Source organism: Macaca mulatta, chromosome 20 (assembly GCF_049350105.2).
Source record: "Macaca mulatta isolate MMU2019108-1 chromosome 20, T2T-MMU8v2.0, whole genome shotgun sequence".
Taxonomy (NCBI): Eukaryota; Metazoa; Chordata; class Mammalia; order Primates; family Cercopithecidae; genus Macaca; species Macaca mulatta.
Window position 1 is genome coordinate 4,028,823 of NC_133425.1, and position 19,016 is coordinate 4,047,838.

The following is a 19,016-nucleotide window of genomic DNA, read 5'->3' on the forward strand; positions in this document are numbered from 1 at the left end:
CCCAACTGCTCAGGAGGGTAAGGAAGAAGGACTGCTTGAGCCCAGTAGTTCCAGGATACAGAGATCACGCCACTGCATTCCTGCCGGGGTGACAGAGAGAGACCCTGTCTCTTAAAAAAAAAAAAAGTTAAAATACTGATGCAAAAATCCTCAACAAAATACTAGCAAACCAAATTCAATGGCACATTAAAAATATTTTATACCATATCCAAGTGGGATTTATCCTTAGGATATAAGAATGAGTGAACATATGAAAATCAAGAAATGTTAATGAAATATTCCATTATTAACAGAACAAAGGACAAAAATCACATGATCATCTCAACTGATGCAGAAAAAGCATCTGACAAGATTCAACACCCTTTCATGATAAACAAACTAGGAATAGAAAGAAACTAAGCCAGGCATGGTGGTTCACACCTATAATCCCAGCACTTTGAGAGGTGCAGGCAGGCCAATCACTTGAGCCCAATAGTTCTAAACCAGCCTGGGGAACATGGCAAAACCCTGACTCTACAAAAAATACAAAAATTAGCTGGCCATGGTGGCACATGCCTGTAGTCCTAGCTACTTGAGAGGCTGAGGCAGGAGACTCACTGGAGCCTGGGAGACAGAGGCTGCAGTGAGCTGTGATAATGCCATTGCACTCTAGGCTGGGCAACAAATCAAGACCTCGTCAAAAAAAGACAGGAAGGAAGGAAGGAAGGAAGGACCTTAATACAGTAAAGCCCACAGCTAAAATCATACTCAATGATGAAAAGCTGAAAGCTTTTCTTCTAAGATCAGGAACAAGGCAAGGATGCGCAGTTTTACCACTGCCATGCAACACTGTACTGAAACTTCTAGCCAGATTAAAAAAAAAAAAAAAAGGACGTGCAAATCAGAAAGGAAAAAGCAAAATATTTCCATTTGCAGATGACATCTTGTTTGTAGCAGTCTCTAAAGATTTCACACAAAAAAACTATTAGAACTAATAAATTCAGCAGTTGCAGGATACAAAATTAACACTCAGAAATCAGCTGTGTTTCTATATGCCAACAATGAACAATCCAAAAATGAAATTAAGAAAACAGTCCCAGCCGGGCACAGTGGCTTATGACTGTAATCATAAGTTTATGATTCAAGCAGAGAACTGCTTGAACCCGGGAGGCGGAGGCTGCAGTGAGTTGAGATCGTACCACTGCACTCCAGCCTGGTGACAGAGTGAAAGCCTCTCTCTCTTTTTTTTTGAGACAGAGTCTCACCGTGTCGCCTGGAGTGCAGTGGCATGATCTCGGCTCACTGCAACTTCCACCTTCTGGGTTCAAGCAATTCTTGTGCCTCAGCCTTCCGAGTAGCTGAGATTACAGGCACCTGCCATCACGCTCAGCTAATTTTTGTATTTTTAGTAGAGACGGGGTTTCACCATGTTGCCAGGCTGGTCTCAAACTCCTGACCTCAAATGATTCACCCATCTCAGCCTCCCAAAATGCGGGGATTACAGGCGTGAGCCACCATGCTTGGCCAAGACCGTGTCTCTTTAAAAAAAAAAAGAAAGAAAAATAAAAAAGTACAACTATGGCAGGGCTGCAAAGGAGGCAGGAGGAGGTGGCAGAGCAGAAGGCTGAGGGACAAGAGGAGTTGACTATGCAGAGAGGGATTTGAGAGACTTCTGGGCAGCGAGCACTGTGTGTGAGCCCAAGAGAGAACTACAGGGCCCTGGACCATCCAGGCCCTGGTCCTCCACAGGACTTGAGAGAAGGCGAGGCCCTGTCTCCTGACCCTCCCATCTTTTTTTTTTTTTTTTTTTTTTTGAGACGGAGTCTCGCTCTGTCGCCCAGGCTGGAGTGCAGTGGCCGAATCTCAGCTCACTGCAAGCTCCACCTCCCAGATTTACGTCATTCTCCTGCCTCATCCTCCCAAGTAGCTGGGACTACAGGCGCTGCCACCTCGCCCGGCTAGTTTTTTGTATTTTTTTTAGTAGAGACGGGGTTTCACCGTGTTAGCCAGGATGGTCTCGATCTCCTGACCTCATGATCCGCCCGTCTGGGCCTCCCAAAGTGCTGGGATTATAGGCTTGAGCCACCGCGCCCGACCAGACCCTTGCATCTTGCTCTGTCCTGGCCACCCCAGACCAGAGTGCACCGGTCCCCAAGGTCAAGTCTCCCCCTGCCTCTGGTCAAATAAGGAGTGCCACCAGCTTTGAACCAGTCCCTTTCCACCTCCAGCCACTCCAGACCCCAGATCTGGAAGGGGGCTGGCCATGCTGGGGTCTCTGGGTGGAGCTGTCTGGCTAGGCCTGGGGTCTGAGATGGGATTTCTGGACAGAACAATGGAGCTCAGAAGCTCCAGCAAGGTGTGCTCTGCAGGGAGCCCAGGTCAGGTTTGCAGAGAATCTGCCTGGAATCCTGCAGAGCTTCCCCACCTGACTGCAGCCCCTCCCAGCACCCACCCGCACCACTGCTCTCCTCCAGCCCCCAGTTCTAGCACCTTGGCCCAAGGCAGGCTTCCTTTCAGAAACCCAGCGGCCCTTTCCTGCCACCTCCAAAGCTCTGCTCAAAGCATCTTTGTTTGAGGCTCCGGTAAAGCCACAGCCCCGCCTTGGCCCTGTTAATTACTCCTTGGCTGAGCCTGGCTCTCTCCTGGCCCTTTAAGCCCCGAGGCCCTCCCCCAACTCGTCAGGAGAGGGCACCAGGCTGTGAGGGTGAGAGCAAGCCAGGGGCTGCGGGGGCAGGCAGGTGCAGCCAGCAGGTGAGGATGAGGGAGGAGGTGAGGACGAGTGGGGGTGAGGATGGGGGAGGAGGTGAAGATGAGGGAGGGGTGAGGACGAGTGGGGGTGAGGATGGGGGAGGTGGTGAGGATGAGGGAGGGGTGAAGATGAGGGAGGTGAGTGAGGAGTGGGTGAGGATGGGGGAGGGGAGTGAGGAGGAGGGGGTGAGGATGAGGAAGTGGATGAGGATGAGGGAGGGGGTGAGGATGGAGGAGGGGGTGAGGATGGGGGATGAGGATGAGGGAGGGGGTGAGGATGGGGGTAAGGATGAGGGAGGGGGTGAGGATAAGGGAGGAGGGTGAGGATGAGGGAGGGGGATGAGGATGGGGGAGGGGGGTGAGGGAGGGAGTGAGGATGACTGAGGGGGGTTAGGCTCCAGGGCTTCTGTTGAGGCCAAGGATGCCCAAATATCTAGGTGGTGGTGGTTGCATACCTGAGGCCTGGGCAGAAGGAAGAGTATACAGCCTGGGCCACCAGGATAAGTCCAGGACCCAGCAGGAGCTGAGGACAGACAGAAGGACCACAGAGGGTGTAAGGGGCTGGGGTGAGGATTGGTGCCCCTGGGCCAGGACGCTCCTCTCTTCTCCCTGCTGGCTCCAGACCAGAGTCCAAGCCCTGGGCAGTGCCACCTTTACTCAGCCCAGCCCTGAAGACAGAATGAGAGGGGCTTCCTATCTCCAGATCCTGCTCCTTCTGGTGCTGGGTGAGTGGGGACACGGACTGGGGGGTAAGGGCCGCAGACACCTTGGCTCCCAGTTCTCCCATCTCACTGCTCCCTGGGCCGGGCTCCCTGGAGCATTCTTGGGCTTTCTAATCTTGATTCCAAGGGCTCAATCCTCTCTGCCACTGACCTTGACCTCACCACACCACGATGTGCTTGTCGGTGTCATGCTCATACTCCCTTCCCCCCTGCACCTTCACAGTGCTCTGGGAAGGGTTAAATAAGATAACAGACGGCATGAAAGCCTGGCACAAGGTCAGGGCAACGTTATGTTTCACCCTCCTTCCTCATCTCTGGCCTCCCCTCCAACCCCGTTATTTGACACCAAATCTATAATCTGGTTCCTTCCCTGCTTCCTCCTCCAGGAGCTGCTGGGACTCAGGGAAGGAAGTCTGCAAGTGAGAAAGCCTCGAAGTCCACCCGAGTCAGCCCCATCCTGGACCTCGGCCCCATGTTTCCCCTCACACACCAGCCTCCCAGGCCCCAGGTCCTCAGCCAACCCTCACCGCCCCTGCTCCTTTTGTAGCCTGCGGGCAGCCCCGCGTGTCCAGTGGGATCGTAGGGGGCCGGGATGCACGGGACGGAGAGTGGCCACGGCAGGCGAGCATCCAGCATCGTGGAGCGCACGTGTGCGGGAGGTCGCTCATCGCCCCCCAGTGGGTGCTGACAGCAGCGCACTGCTTCCCCAGGTCAGCGCTCACCGAGGGCCCAGGCGGGGTGTGCAAGGAAGGCAAGGCCCGCGGAGGACCGGGCGTGGCCTGGCAGAGGCGTTGGGGTCGAGGCGGGCTGGAGGGGGTCGAGGACCAGGTGCTGGAAGTAGCCTCCCGCTCCTGTCTTACAGGAGGGCACTGCCAGTTGAGTACCGCGTGCGCCTGGGGGCGCTGCACCTGGGCCCCACCTCGCCCTGCACGCTCTCGGTGCCCTTGCGACGGGTGCTGCTGCTCCCGGACTACTCCGAGGACGGGGCCCGCGGTGACCTGGCACTGCTGCAGCTGTGTCGCCCGGTGCCCCTGAGCGCTCGCGTCCAGCCCGTCTGCCTGCCCGTGCCCGGCGACCGCCCGCCGCCCGGCACACCATGCTAGGTCACTGGCTGGGGCAGCCTCCGCCCAGGAGGTAAGGCAGGAGGGCGGGGCTCCGAGGCATCGGGGAGCCCCTATCTCCTCCTCCAACTGACCGGAAATCCCAGTCCCTCACTGCCCCAATCCAGGACCCAGCGCGGCTTCTCGGGAACCAAATCTCCTCTCTCAGAACTCAGCTTCTCCCACTGACCCCGGCTCCACGCCTGCCTTTCAGAGGTTCCTCCTCTTCCCCCAGTGCCCCTCCCAGAGTGGCGGCCGCTACAGGGAGTAAGGGTGCCGCTGCTGGACTCGCCCACCTGCGACCGCCTCTACCACGTGGGCGCGGAGGTGCCCCTGGCAAAGCCCATTGTGCTGCCTGGGAGCCTGTGTGCCGGCTACCCCCAGGGCCACAAAGATGCCTGCCAGGTGTGCACCCCACCTCCCCAGCCTCCGGAGTCCCATCCCTGTGCCTAGCACCCTGCCTCCCTAAACTCCAGGACCCAGGACATACCAACGAAGGCTCAGGGTCCTGGCCCCCAACCCAGAGGCACCACCCCAGGGGTTTGGAACCCTGAGAACTGTTCTGAGGTCCCGGGAGGGCTGAGACCTAGGCTCCTCTTTCTCCTGCAGGGTGATTCTGGGGGACCCCTGACCCGCCTGCAGTCTGGGAGCTGGGTCCTGGTGGGCGTGGTGAGCTGGGGCAAGGGTTGTGCCCTGCCCAACCGTCCAGGTGTCTACACCAACGTGGCCACATATAGCCCCTGGATTCAGGCTCACGTAAGCTTCTAATGCTAGCCAGTGAGGCTGACCTGGGGCCAGCTGCTGGGGTCCCTCAGTCTCCTGGTTCATCCGGGGACCTGCCCATACCCCACATCTCTTCTGCCTTGAGGCCAAGATGCCTAATAAAGCTAAAAGCCACCCCCAACCCCCACCTCCTGCCTCCTCTCCTCTTTGGGGCTCACCAGATCTGACTCCACCAACCCTCATCCAGGGATCTGCCATGAGTCCCAGGGGGTGACACTCCCCCCTCCCTTCCTGGCTTGTATTTACTTTTCTCGGCCCTGGTCAGGGATGGGTGCAAGGCACGCAGCGGTGGGCAGACCAGCTGCTGCCCATCTGGCCTGTGTGCCCATCTTTTTCTGGAGAAAGTCAGATTCACAGCATGACAGAGATTTCACACCAGGGAGATCCTCCATAGCTGGCTTTGAGGACACGGGGACCACAGCCCATGAGCAGCCTCTAGGAGCAGAGAGCAGCCACTGCCGACAGCCGGCAGGGAATCGGAACCCTCAGACCCACAGCCGCAAGGCACTGGATTCTGGCAGCACCCTGAAGGAGCTGGGAAGTTCTTCACCAGCCTCCAGATAAGAGCCCCGCCGGCCAATCCCTTCATTTCAACCTAAAAAGACCCTAAGCAGAGAACCTAGCTGAGCCACCCGGACTCCTGACCTACAAAGCTGTGACTTAATAAATGTGTGTTTTAAGCTGCTCCATTTGTGCTGACATTTATACAGCAATAAAAACTAATACAGATTTTGCTCCACTGTGATGGAGGTGTCCCAGCGGGAAAGGTGGGCTGGCCAGCGCGGCCACCTCCCCATGTACTCCAAGAGGCTGGGCACTTGGCATCAGATGCTCAGCCGAGGAAGGGTCAGGAGCCCTGGGGCAGGCCCAGATTCTGTTCTCATTGTTTCTGGCCACCATTCACTCCCAGAGTGAGCCTGGGGCCCAGGTCACCCTACTGACACCTGCATCTGGACGCCAACAGCCTTGCCCACCCTTGGGGTCCCCTTCCAGCCTGGTACCTGGCATCCTGTCCCCTCTCTGCCATGTCCTTGTCTCCAGAGCCAGGACCACCCATTTCAATATATAGAGGTCAGTTTCCACAGCTGAAGAAGGAAAAGAAACAAAACCTGGAAAACTCAAAACCTACTCTGGAGCTGACAGCGGCTGTCGGCAGAAGAGAAAGGAAGACAAGGGAAGGTAAACTTCCAAGGCGCAGCCCCTTTAGGTCCAGGCACAGGCCTGAGCCATTGCTTCCCTCTCCTTTTCTCCTGGGGAGCCGGGGAAGTGGGCTGTACTAGATGGTCACGGGTAGGCCGGGCCGAGTGGGGCAGGAAGGGTGCTCAAGGCTGCTCTGTCCCCCAGGTGGAGAACACACCACACTGCAGTACATATTGGCCACCGTTGGTGGGGTCATCAGGGACCAGGTGCCCAGGACGTCAGGGCATGGCTGTGGCAGGCCAGCCTGCAGGCCCAGCTAAGGAGGCAGAAGGGAGTGGAGCTGGGCAGGGAAGGGAGGATCATTAATGAGAAAAAATCACGGCCCCTAGTCAAGCCCTCACCAGACATCATGCAGAGGGAGGGCTTTATTCCATCAGCTCATTGAATCCCACAGGAGGCTCTCTGAGGTGGCTTGTCCCCATTTGTCAGATGAGAAAAACAAGTCCCAAAAATCACACTGCCGGCAAGGTTGGTAGACTGGGACTGCAGCCCAGGCGGTCTGATTCTGGGAAAAGCAGAGGTCCTCCACACTCTCCACTCCCTCCTACCCCAACAGGGCAGCCTCCCCACACCCCTCCTTCCGGCCTGCTCCTGGCACAACAGCCTGTGGTGCCAGACGGGCGGCAGCTCTTGTCAGCCCCGTGCCACTGACGCCACAGGATGGGGCCCGTGTCCCCCTCTGTAATCTGAACTGATAACACCTGCTCTCCCATGGCTGTTAGCGGTCCAGATGTCGGCCAAGGCGGTCACTGTTATGCCTGCTGAGTGTGTGCACTGTGCCAGGTATGTACATGCTCTCAGCAGACCTGAAAGCCCTCGAAGGAGACACTCATCTCACAGAAGGGAAACAGGTCCAGACAGGTTAGGTAACATGGCCATGGGCCCACAGCTGGTAAGTAGTGAAGCCACATTTGAACTCAAATCCCACACTAACAGTTATGTTATATCCCTTTTGGGGACAAAAGTACCTATAAAACACTCTACAAATAAAGCACATTGCTAACTAGTGGTCATGAATAACTACTACGTATTAACACAAAAACAAGGAAAGTAGGCCAGGCACAGTGGTTCATGCTTGTAATCCCAGTGTTTTGGTAGATCAAGGCAGGATGATTGCTTGAGGCCAGAAAATTGAGACCAGCCTGGGCAATACAGTGAAACCCCCAACTCTACAAAAAATTAAATTAGCCAGGCATGGTAGCCCATGCCTGTAGTCTCAGTTACTCGGGAGGGTGAGGTGGGATCACCTGAACCCAGGATTTCAAGGCTGCTGTAACCATCACGCCACTGCACTCCAGCCTGGGCTACAGAGTAAGATCTGTGTGTAGGGAAAATCTCTCTCAAATCATGTTTTTCCTCTATTCCTGTTGCCAGAAAAGAAGGTCCTGATCCAGACCCCAAGAGAGGGTTCCAAGAGAGGGTTCTTGGATCTCACGCGGGAAGGAATTCAAGGTGAGCCACAGAGCACAGTGAGAGAAGCAAGTAGATTAGAAAGGACTCCATCACAGAGCAGGCGTGCTCAGAGAGCAGGGGGAAGAACTTACCATCTTTGGTTAGTGTCTCTGCTTATAAGAAACTACAGGCCAGGCACGGTGGCTCACGCCTGTAATCCCAACACTTTGGGAAGCCGAGGAGGAGGGGATCACCTGAGGTCAGGAGTTCGAGACCAGCCTGGCTAACATGGTAAAATCCCGTTTCTACTAAAAATATAAAAATTAGCCAGGTGTGGTGGCACACACCTGTAATTCCAGCTACTCAGGAGGCTTGAGGCAGGAGAATCACTTGAACTCGGGAGGCGGAGGTTGCAGTGAGCCGAGATCACGCCATTGCACTCCAGCCTGGGCAACAGAGTGAGACTTTGTCTCAAAAAAAAAAAAAAAAAAAAAAAGAGAGAGAGAAACTACAAGCAGTGGTAAATAAACCTGGAATGTGCAGATGTGCTCACCGAAGGTCAGGGCTTTTGGTGCCATCGGTGACTGTGCATCCTCTGCCTTAGCCTGCTTACTGACGCTATCTTAGCAGAGCGGGTTGCATTCTCAGGACATGTGCACATTCTAGGGCCTTGTGGGAGATGTCCTGTACGGCCATAAACATTTCGTAATCATAATTGGCGGCCAGCTTAAGAGGTGATCATTTTAGGCCGGATGTGGTGGTTCCCGCCTGTAGTCCCAGCACTTTGGGAGGCTGAGGCATGAGGATTGCTTGAGCTCAGTTTGACACCAGACTGGGCAACATGGCAAAACCCCATCTCTACAAAAACTGCAAAAATTAGCCGGATGTGGTGGTGCATGCCTGTAGTCCCAGCTACTCCAGGGGCTGAGGTGTGAGGATTATTTCAGCCAATATCAGGTTACTGCACTGCAGTCTGGGTGACAGAGGGAGACCCTGTCTCAAAAACAAAAAGAATGTGGCTATTTTCAGACAGCAGGAGCCTTATAGATGCCTTGTGAGTGCTTAGCTACACATTTTAAGATGGATCACTCTAGTTGTTTTATTAAACTAGAGCCCTGGTAAGCAGAGGTCCCCAACACTCTCATACCAAAACCACAATTATCAACACAGAAGACTCCTGTGACAAACAGTTGTGGGGTTCCCCCCACACACACTAAACACTGGACACCAGCAGGGTGTCCTCAATTCAATTCCAACACTATCTGCCCAGCGCCAGCCTCAGGTCCCACAGGTTGGGGCTCACAGGACTGCCTCCCCATTCCCCAGCTGCAAGTTTGGGCTCCGGAACTTTCGACTGACTGGCTTCAGGTTGGCGTTCCCATGACTCTCCTCTTTGGGTTCAATTAATTTGTTAGAGCGACTCAGAGAACTCAGGGAAAAACATTCACTGGTTTATCATAAAGAATGTTACAAAGCATCGAGATGAAGCAAAGTGCAGGTTGAGGTGCTGGGGAGGGGCCCGGAGCTCCCATTCATCCCTGTGGTGTCACCCTCTGGGGACCACACGAGTTGAGCTATGGAGAAACGCTCCAAACTCTGTCCTGTAGGGTTTTGTCAGCATTCCTTTCCCAGGGAATAGGGCGGGGCCCTCTCTGGGGAGACTCTTAAGACTCCCAATCAGGGCCCGGCGCGGTGGCTCAAGCCTGTAATCCCAGCACTTTGGGAGGCCGAGACGGGCGGATCACGAGGTCGGGAGATCGAGACCATCCTGGTTAACACGGTGAAACCCCGTCTCTACTAAAAAATACAAAAAACTAGCCGGGCGAGGTGGCGGGCGCCTGTAGTCCCAGCTACTCGGGAGGCTGAGGCAGGAGAATGGCGTGAACCCGGGAGGCGGAGCTTGCAGTGAGCTGAGATCCGGCCACTGCACTCCAGCCTGGGTGACAGAGCGAGACTCCGTCTCAAAAACAAAAACAAAAACAAACAAACAAAAAAAGACTCCCAATCAGAAAGACCCAGGGAAGATTCGAGTCCTGCTTTGGGGCACGTGAAAGAAGACAGATTGTTTCCCTGGTCTAACACACCTGAAAGACACAAGGGCCTTCCCCATCATAACACAACACCCTGTCTGCGGTGGGGAGTGAAGGAGATAGAAGGCAGACGGACGCTGGGCATGGTGGCTCACGCCTGTAATCCCAGCATTTTGGGAGGCTGAGGCAGGAGGATCACAAGCTCAGGGGTTTGAGACTAGTCAACATGGTGAAACCCCGTCACTACAAAATATACAAAAAAATTAGCCGGGCATGGTGGTGCATGCCTGTAATCCCAGCTACTCAGGATGCTGAGGCAGGAGAATCCGGGAGGCGGGGACTGCAGTGAGCCACGATCACACCACTGCACTCCAGCCTGGGTGACAGGGCAAGACTCCGTCTCAAAAAAAAAACAAAAGGTAGATGGGAGGGAGCAGAAGACAGGCTGCAAGGCGGATTCTCAGAGTGAAGTCTGTGAGGCGAAGAGGTGAAGGCCAGTTGAGGAAAGGGGCCTAGGACACTCCTGTGTGGAGCAGTAGGCGCAGCCAGCCAGCTCCTCTCCACCACTGGACGCTCCCATTCCTTGTAAAGGCCCTTAAGGAAGGAGAACCTGGACTCCACAAGACCACACTTCCAAAAGTGGAGACCCCAGGCTAGGCCAGTGAGTGGCTCTGCTCCCGGAAAATCCCTCCTGACCCCATTCCCACCGCAGGAGGTAACACTGCACTGAATGACACGACGGCCTGCCATCTCTTCATGTAGTTAGCAGACAGGGAGGACAGCGTCGTGGGGTGTGCGGAGACCCCCTCTGGGGGCAAGGACTCATGCTGGGTCCAGGTGATCTCTGACAGCAGACAGACCTCATTCACCGCGCCAGCTGGGGAACTGTGCCACTGCTCACTGAGGATCAGCGAATGAATGCAATTGTTGTTATACTTATGAGCTGATGCGCCGCGAGTACAGGCACACTCCCCAACGTCCTAAGGGCTCCACACTGTGTATCCCCACTTCACGGATGGGAACAACCAGGTGGAGGCCCTGGGCTTTGCCAGTAGGAGCTGGAGTTTGAACCTAGTGTTCTGCTCTCTGGAGGACAGGCACCATCCTTAAGAGGATGGTGACTCCAAGGCACCCCTGGTTTCTGGTGGACATCCTGAGCTGGGGCATCAGCTGTGACGGCCCCCACAGGTAAGGTGTCCACCCCTGGTCTCTGCCGATAAGGCCTGGATGGAGTAGGGATCCAGGCATCTCCCTGTGGAGATGGCCCCTCCTGTACCTACACCCTTTGACTTCTGGGTGGGCTGCTGCGCTACCTGAGAACTTCCTGGCCCCCACTGTCCACACCCTTCCTTCACTCTCCCTCCACAGAGGTACAGGATTTAAAGTTGCCAGTTCTATGTACATAAAGACACTGGGATTAACTGGAGACAGCATCTCACTCTGTGGCCAGGCTGGTGTGCAGTGGCGCGATCTCAGCTCACTGCAACCTGCGCCTCCGGGTTCAAGCAACCCTCCTGCCTCAGCCTCCCGAGTAGCTGGGACCACAGGCGTGCGCCACCATACCCACCTAATTGTGTTTGTATTTTAGTGCAGATGGGGTTTCACCTTGTTGGCCAAGCTGGTCTTGAACTTCTGGGCTCAAGTGATCCACCTCCTTCAGCTTCCCAAAGTGCTGGGATTACGGGCGTGAGCCACCACGCCCAGCCAGACACTGGGACTAAGAAATACATCTTTTTTTTTTTTTTTTTTTTTTTTTTTGAGACGGAGTCTCGCTCCATCGCCCAGGCTGGAGTGCAGTGGCGCAATCTCAGCTCACTGCAAGCTCCGCCTCTCGGGTTCAAGCCATTCTCCAGCCTCAGCCTCCTGAGTAGCTGGGACTACAGGCGCCCGCCATCACGCCCGGCTAATTTTTTGTATTTTTAGTAGAGACGGGGTTTCACCGTGTTAGCCAGGATGGTCTCGATCTCCTGACCTCGTGATCCACCCGCCTCGGCCTCCCAAAGAGCTGGATTACAGGCATGAGCCACTGCGCCCAGCCAAAATAAATCTTTTTAGCCTGGCCAAGAGCTCTTCCCAACAATTACCTGTCCAATGCCTCACGACACAAGTCATGGAGCAAGACAGGTTCTGCAGGGACTGGGATGCTGAGGACCCTGGGAGCAGGGGTAGGGGCTGCAGTGAAGTAAGTCACAGGAGGGAAGGGACACAAGTCAAAAGTAACAATAACTAGAATTACAGCTTAGAAAACACAAATGCAGCTCTAAGACTTGCCGAGATTCTACGCAGCGGCACCCCCCACGTTCCGCCCACTCTCAACAGCCGTCAAAGCGCAGCTCGGACTGCAGGGCGGTTTGGCGTCCAGGGTCACTCTCTGGCTCCTCTCTCGAACGCCGCCTCCGACACCCGCCCAGCACGACCCAGCCTGGGGTGTCTCTCTGGAAGGGAGAGGTCAAGTGGGGGACCCTCGGTCTCATGTAAATGCAACTTGGGGCGATGCAGGATAGTGTCCACCATTCAGGAAAGGGGGCCTTGGTGGAAAGAGCGGCCAGCCAGGAAAATCAAGTCTCTAGGCCTTTTCAGAGCCAAAATGCAGCCAAGCGGGAAGGCGGACAGGCGCCCAGGACCCCTGGGGCAAGGAGCTGCCCCTTCCCTCCTCCTGGGGAAAGCAGTAGCCAACCGCTCCCGTGCCTCCTAGCCCAAGGAGTTCGCCCGGGCCACCCCTAAGCCCAACAGCAGCCCCCAGGGCTCCTCACAGGTCATAAGCCCCTCTGAGCCGCGACAGTCCTCGCATCCAGGTCGGGACAGGGAGCGGGGGCGACTGTCCCCAACACGGCGGCCAGAAAGCCCAAAATGCGGAGCCTGCCCAAGATGGCGGTCACGACTATCCCGCGACAACGCGGCCCCGGGCTCGCTGTGCCCGAGCCTGGAGCCTGCCGAACCGCACTAACACGGGGACCTCGCCTCTGCCACTCCCGAGAGGGCGCCACCGCCTCCGACGGCCATCCCTGGGGTGGAGATGGCGTCCGCACGCCCGTCGGCACCGCCCGCTTCCAGATCACTTAAAATGGCGGCGGCTGCGGGGTGACACGGGGCGGGGCAGCGCCGGGGAAGGCGGGGCGGCGCGGGGCATGCCGGGCCACGCGCGGGCTGCCGGGAACGGGGCGGAGCGCGGCCGCGCCGGCGCGTCGAGGGGAGAGGCAGCCGCCGCGATGGTGAGCGGGCGTGGGGGAGGGGCGGCCGGGCCGGGCCGGGGGCGGCGGGGGGCGGCTGGGCCGCGCGGGGGGCCCGGGCCTCTTGCTCACGCCGGCCCGCCGCCCCCAGGACGTGTTCCTTATGATCCGGCGCCACAAGACCACCATCTTCACGGACGCCAAGGAGTCCAGCACGGTGTTCGAGCTGAAGCGCATCGTCGAGGGCATCCTCAAGCGGCCTCCTGACGAGCAGCGGCTGTACAAGGTGGGTCCCGCGGGCGGGCCGAGGGGAGCGGGTACCCGGCGACGGGCACGGGGCTGACGCCGACGCTGTCTGCGATGTAAACAGTGGCGGCCGGCGACGCCTGCGGGCGCCCGAGCTGCGGGCTGGGACATCCGTTGTGCGGGTGAAGCGCGAGCTGCGCTCGCCGCGGGGATCTCTGGTCCAGGGGCGATGTTTAGACCTCGTGCTGGGCCCCGGGCGCCGAGGGCACCGTGGCATCCAACCCCTGCAACGGTATCGCCCGCGCCGTGCAGTTGACGAAATTGAGGTTCGGCTTGGTCTCTTAACCAGCCAAAGGTCATTGGCAGCGCCAGGGTTCGAACCACGACCCCTTAATTCCCAGCTTTCTTCGCAGGCCCATCGGAATCACGCTGTCCCCCGGGACACTCCTTGGGGTGGAGGGTGGCGGACTCAGTTAATGCAAAGAAAGTCTGGTCCCACTCGTTCTTCACCAAGCAACCGTTGTTACCTCCCTACTTCCTGCTGATGTTCTAGAAGACCCCCTTTCCCCTTGTAAGCGAACTGAGATTATTCAGTTAGAATGGCTTGGGGTTTGGGGTCTGCATTGGGGAATCAGATGCATCAGCCTCCGGTTTACGTGTCCCAACATTGTGAGGTTGTCGCCTAAGTGCATTGATCAGATTCTAGAGCTGGAAACTGGGCAACTGACTTTTAGCTCCAGGCTCAAAGCCTCAGCTCTCATGGTCTCTAAAGGGTTTTCCTCACTGATAACTGCTGGCACTTAGCGAATATTAAATGGCCGTGCCTGTGCATGTCCCATGTGCCACATATCTACTTAGTGCTTTATGTTCCTTCCTAGCTCATTGAAACCCTCTGGTGGCCCTGTGAATTGAAAGTCTGGTAATTCCTAGTTTACAGATGAGGAAACTTTGCATCAAAAGGCTCAACTACTAGCCAGCAGCGGTGGCATGGTCCTGTAGTCCCAGCTACTCTGAAGGGTGAGGCAGAATTGCTTGAGCCCAGGAGTTCCAAGCTGGAGGGTGCTATGATAGCGCTTATGTAGGGTCTGTGCCACTACACACCTGGGCAACATAGCGAGACCCTGTCTCTAAAATAAAAAAACGTTCGAATGACTTGTCCAAGGTGGCAGAGCTGGGATTGAAACCCAGGTCTGCCTATCTCCAGATTAGCTTGGCTCCTCAAATTAGATTTGCCTGGAGAATTTGGATAAAACCAGATTCTAAACCCTACCCTGGGAGGTTCTGACTTAGAAGTTCTTGGATATAACCCTGGAATCTGTGTATTTGACAAGCAGAGCGGTGGTCCTGGGCCACACTGAGGGAACTCTCTTCCTCCTCTGACTTCCTGTGTAGTTGCTGGTCAGAGGTCTTTGGGACTTGCCCCACATGGGGCCTCTCCCAAGATCCTGCTTGTCTCCTCAGGATGACCAACTCTTGGATGATGGCAAGACCCTGGGCGAGTGTGGCTTCACCAGTCAAACAGCACGGCCACAGGCCCCAGCCACAGTGGGGCTGGCCTTCCGGGCAGGTGAGAGGGGACTGGGCTGGGTGGCAGCCAAGCAGGTTGGGGACACCATTCCAAAGAGGGTCATCAGGGAACCTGGAGTTGAAACCTTCGGGGCAGTGTCTTCCTTGTCCCTAAAGAGCTGGCAATATCCTTTCACAATGTGTTTGTTTCCTCATTTTTTTTTTTTTTTTTTTAAAGAAGCAACCAAATGAGATGCTTATAGAAACCGAACCTTATTTCCCGAAGCTAGCTCACCTTTACAGGCGCTGAGTGCCTGGCTCTGTGCTATGTGTGTTACTCTGTGTGTGGCTTCCACTGCCCTGTCTCATCCTCTCAGTAGCCCCGGGAGGTCCACATACCATCATCCCTGTTCTGCAGATGAGGACACCGGCTTACCGGCAGTCACACAGGGAGCCATGGTTAGGATGCTGGCTGCCGGGCCCTTGCTGGAGTCAAACATCATGCCAAGCTCTATGCTGTGTATCACTGAATCCCTCTGCATCTCTGTGTGGTTGAGATTTGGATTTTGCCTGTTTTCAGGTTCAGTGAAGCGAGCCCTGGGAGGTTAGGTCACCTGCTGGGACTGCCACGTCTAGGATTGAGATCCAGAGCCTGTGCTTCCATCAGCCATACCCCACCCCTGCCCAAGCTTTAGAAACCTGGGGATTAGGGAGTGGTTTACTACTCGCCAGGGTATCTTCTTCCATCCAAGAGAAAGGGAGGGGGGATTTTAAATGTTTTGTCTCTGGGAATTTGAACAGAGGTTATAGAGCTGTGTTTTCACAGCCGTGGACCCAGCAGCTGTGTGGATGGCTGAGAAAACTTTATTCAAGTTATAAAGAATTATTAATATTTTTCTGCCTGTAAGGAAACATAGCAGAGGCTGAAGAGGAAGAGTATAGTCCTAGCTCCACCTTTCCGTTCCATAAGTTCAGGCTAGGCCTCAGTCTCAGCGTCTATATCCTCTAGCCAGCTACCTTGCCCTCCTGGCCCTCCTGGCCCCGGTTTTCCCTTCTCCTTAAACGGGTGTGATGAGACTGGCTTCACAGCAAGGTGGTGTGAGTCCTCATGCACCCCAGGTCTGGCCTGCTGCCAGTGCCCAACAGATAGGAAGCTTCAGAGCCTTTCTGTGGGCTCTTTCTGCCAGATGGTGATGTTAAGAGTTAGGTGCCGGGCTGGCACAGACATACAGGTCGTGCCCTGTACATGGGTGCATTTTGTTGTTGTTGTTGTTTCTGAGACAGAGTCTCACTCTGTTGGCTAGGCTGGAGTGCAGTGGTGCCATCCCAGCCCACTGCAGCCTTCACCTCCCGGGTTCAAGAGATTCTCCCGCCTCAGTGGCCTGAGTAGCTGGAATTACAGGCATGCACCACCACGCCCAGCTAATCTTTGTATTTTTAGTAGAAATGGGGTTTCACCTTGTTAAGTCAGCCTGGTCTCAGACTCCTGGGATTACAGGCTTGAGCCTTGGCTCCTGGCCCAGGGGTGCCTTTCTGAAGAGAGCAAGTGAGTGCCAAGAGCATATCTGGTCTGCTTCCCCCAGAAGTGTCACTTTCTCTAATTTGAACAGTGGTACGCTAGAGGTTTGCTGTGACTTGGAAGATATTGATAGACCCATTTTGCAGGTGAGAAAATCAAGGCTAAGGAAGGTGACTTGTTTTTCTCCCACAGCCCCTAGTATGGCATGGAATGTGGTGGTGACTCTGGAGCCCAGGTCACATCAGCCCTCTTGCAGGTGAGGGCTATCTTGATGGGGCACAGCATGGGCTGTGAGCTCTTTACTTCCCCATGGACTGCTTGCAGAAACACACTTCCTGGGTGCAACTCAACCCATCACCATGTTGTTCCCAGGCCTTGAATGGGTGCCCCGCCCTCCACCTCTCCCCTCCCCCAAGCTTACCACTCAAGAAGATAAGACAGTGTTTCAAATCAAATGTTAAAGAGCATTGTCCAGGCTCATCACGAAAGAATGAGGGAGGTAGCGAAGGCACGAATGGTCACAGGTTTGTGGCTTGGAAGATGCATTAGATTAAGCTGCGTCAGTTTCTGAACCTTGGCACAGTGGGCACATTGGGCTGGATTACTGTGTGGGTTGCCTTGTGCACCATAGCATGTGGAGCCGTATCCCAGGCCTCTACCCACTAGACAGCGTTGGAACACCCCACCTCCCCAGTTGTGACAGCCAGAACTGTCATCAGGCATGCCAGCTTTCCCTGGGATGCCTGATCAGTTGAGAACCCTGAGCCAAGCAGAGATGGGTCTCCTAGCTGGAAGAAAGCACAGGAGAAAAGCTGTGGGTTTGTTTGCTGTGTGTTGGGGTGACAGTAGGGACAAGACAGGGAAGGCCTTTGCCTTCCTGGAGCCAGTCAAAAGGGCAATTTGTCCAGTGGTAAGTGCCCCCACGCCCAGGATGTCAGGATGTCTTGACTTTTGGGGGTGGGTGGATTGGAGGTTCATCTGAGGAGGGGACCTGAGTTGGACCCTGAAAGTCCAGAAGCAACCAGCCATTCCGAGTGCTGGGACCAGCAAGTGCAAAGGTCTGAGTTAGGAAAGAACATAGAGAGCCAGAGCCTGAGAGCATGGGAGGCAGAAGGAGAGACAGAGAGCAAGGACTTGATGGTATTCAGAGCATGATGGGAAGCCACTGGAAGGTTTTAAGTAGGGGAGGAATAGTCTAGTTGATTTTTTTTTTTTGAAACAGAGTCTTGCTGTGTTGCCCAGGTTGGAATGCAGTGGCTGATCTCGGCTCACTGCGAGCTCCGCCTCCCGGGTTCACATTCTCCTGCCTCAGCCTCCTGAGTAGCTGGGACTATAGGCACCTGCCACCACACCCGGCTACTTTTTTTGTATTTTTAGTAGAGACGGGGTTTCACCGTGTTAGCCAGGATGGTCTCGATCTTCTGACCTTGTGATCCGCCCACCTCGGCCTACCCAAGTGCTGGGATTACAGGTGCCTGCCACCATGCCCGGCTAATTTTTTCGTATTTTTAGTAGAGACGGGGTTTAGTGTTAGCCAGGATGGCCTCGAGCTCCTGACCTTGCGATCTGCCCACCTCAGCCTCCCAAAGTGTGTGAAGGAAACAAGGATATACATTCTGGGTGAAGGGTGATGCTGGCTGCAGGTGGTCAGCCCTCAGACTCACTAGTGGACATGGAAGATGAGGAAAGGGGCATGGTCAGTGGGAAGGGCTGGGGACCTTCAGGTTGGGCCCACAGGGGTAGGAGACATTGCTGTGGGGCCATGGGGCAGCTGGAACAGGGAGGTCAGCTCTGTGGAGACCAGCTGTGTGGACGAGTGTTCGCATGGAGATCCCCAAAGCTGCAGATGATCACCTATGAACACCAAGGACCCAGCTGGGGCAAGAATTGGGATATCCCCTTCCAGCTCTGCTCCTTCCTCCACAGATGACACCTTTGAGGCCCTGTGCATCGAGCCGTTCTCCAGCCCACCTGAGCTGCCCGATGTGATGAAGCCCCAGGACTCGGGAAGCAGTGCCAATGAACAAGCCGTGCAGTGAGGACCCCCAAGAGGCCCATTCCCCCCAATAAAAGAGATTTGGGAGTCTTCCTAGTTGCTGCCTCTTTTTCCCAACCCTCCCTGGGATGGGTCCCACTCCCTGTGGGCTCCTTTTGGGGCTTGTTCTTGGCAGTTCCTGTGCTGTCCTGTCTCCCAGACCCTGGCTGAGAACTTGGCCCAGCCTGCTGCTTAAAGACACCATGGGTACCTGGGTTGCCTTGAGACCCAAGCCATTGTTAGCAGTTAGCCAGCTACACCAACCACTCCAGGGGAAGGGGAGGACTAGGAGGGACACAAAGACCACAGGAAGCCTCAGGGACAACACATTCCAGTTTTAGGCCTTTTTCCTTCTAAGTGCCCCCCACCCCCACACTCTGCATGTCCACTCCCAGGGGCCTCTTGTCCTGAGGACAATGGCCAAGAGCAGAAATACAAGCTGGAGCCTGTGTCCTGGTTTGACAGCACGTTCAATGAGGGAACCCCAAAGCGGACGCACACAGGTCCACCCACACTGGGGGCTGCAATCAGGGAGGGAGGTGGCTGCCCCCTTGCCACACCTTTAATAAACAGTCTACAGACCCAG

General features: G+C 55.6%; 3 protein-coding genes and 2 long non-coding RNA genes across 6 annotated transcripts in view; 3 read left to right on the forward strand and 2 right to left on the reverse strand.

Moving 5' to 3' along the window:
* The window catches only part of PRSS41 (serine protease 41), a 31,272-nt gene extending 25,505 nt beyond the window's left edge, over positions 1–5,767 (reverse strand). The window contains exons 1-2 of the mRNA XM_077985240.1: positions 3,977–5,767; positions 3,183–3,250 (exon numbers count right to left, since the gene is read on the reverse strand). The gene's annotated coding sequence lies outside the window, so the exon portion shown is untranslated. The remainder of the gene's footprint in view (positions 1–3,182; positions 3,251–3,976) is intronic.
* ELOB (elongin B) overlaps positions 1–19,015 on the forward strand; it is a 183,333-nt gene extending 164,318 nt beyond the window's left edge. The window contains exons 1-5 of one of the 2 annotated variants that reach the window (XM_077985318.1): positions 13,123–13,166; positions 13,276–13,410; positions 14,832–14,937; positions 18,322–18,430; positions 18,789–19,015. In XM_077985318.1, the coding sequence (XP_077841444.1) occupies positions 13,164–13,166; positions 13,276–13,410; positions 14,832–14,937; positions 18,322–18,430; positions 18,789–18,996 (561 nt within the window). In that variant the 5' untranslated portion in view covers positions 13,123–13,163 and the 3' untranslated portion in view covers positions 18,997–19,015. Of the gene's footprint in view, positions 1–13,112; positions 13,167–13,275; positions 13,411–14,831; positions 14,938–18,321; positions 18,488–18,788 lie in introns of those variants that run through there. The other variant, XM_028840798.2, reaches the window with a different exon arrangement.
* PRSS33 (serine protease 33) lies at positions 3,407–6,017 on the forward strand. The gene is given in 6 exon segments (XM_028840720.2): positions 3,407–3,452; positions 3,836–3,868; positions 3,997–4,159; positions 4,312–4,583; positions 4,785–4,954; positions 5,159–6,017. Coding segments are annotated over 6 exon segments (843 nt in total). The 3' UTR covers positions 5,318–6,017.
* On the forward strand, positions 9,364–13,051 carry LOC144337832 (uncharacterized). The gene is made up of 2 exons (XR_013411429.1): positions 9,364–9,672; positions 11,971–13,051. It is a non-coding gene; the product is annotated as an uncharacterized LOC144337832 (long non-coding RNA).
* On the reverse strand, positions 12,167–13,037 carry LOC114674328 (uncharacterized). Its single transcript, XR_003725366.2, has 2 exons — positions 12,708–13,037; positions 12,167–12,389 (listed from the first exon to the last, which is right to left on the reverse strand). It is a non-coding gene; the product is annotated as an uncharacterized LOC114674328 (long non-coding RNA).
* Position 19,016: the final 1 nt, after the last annotated feature.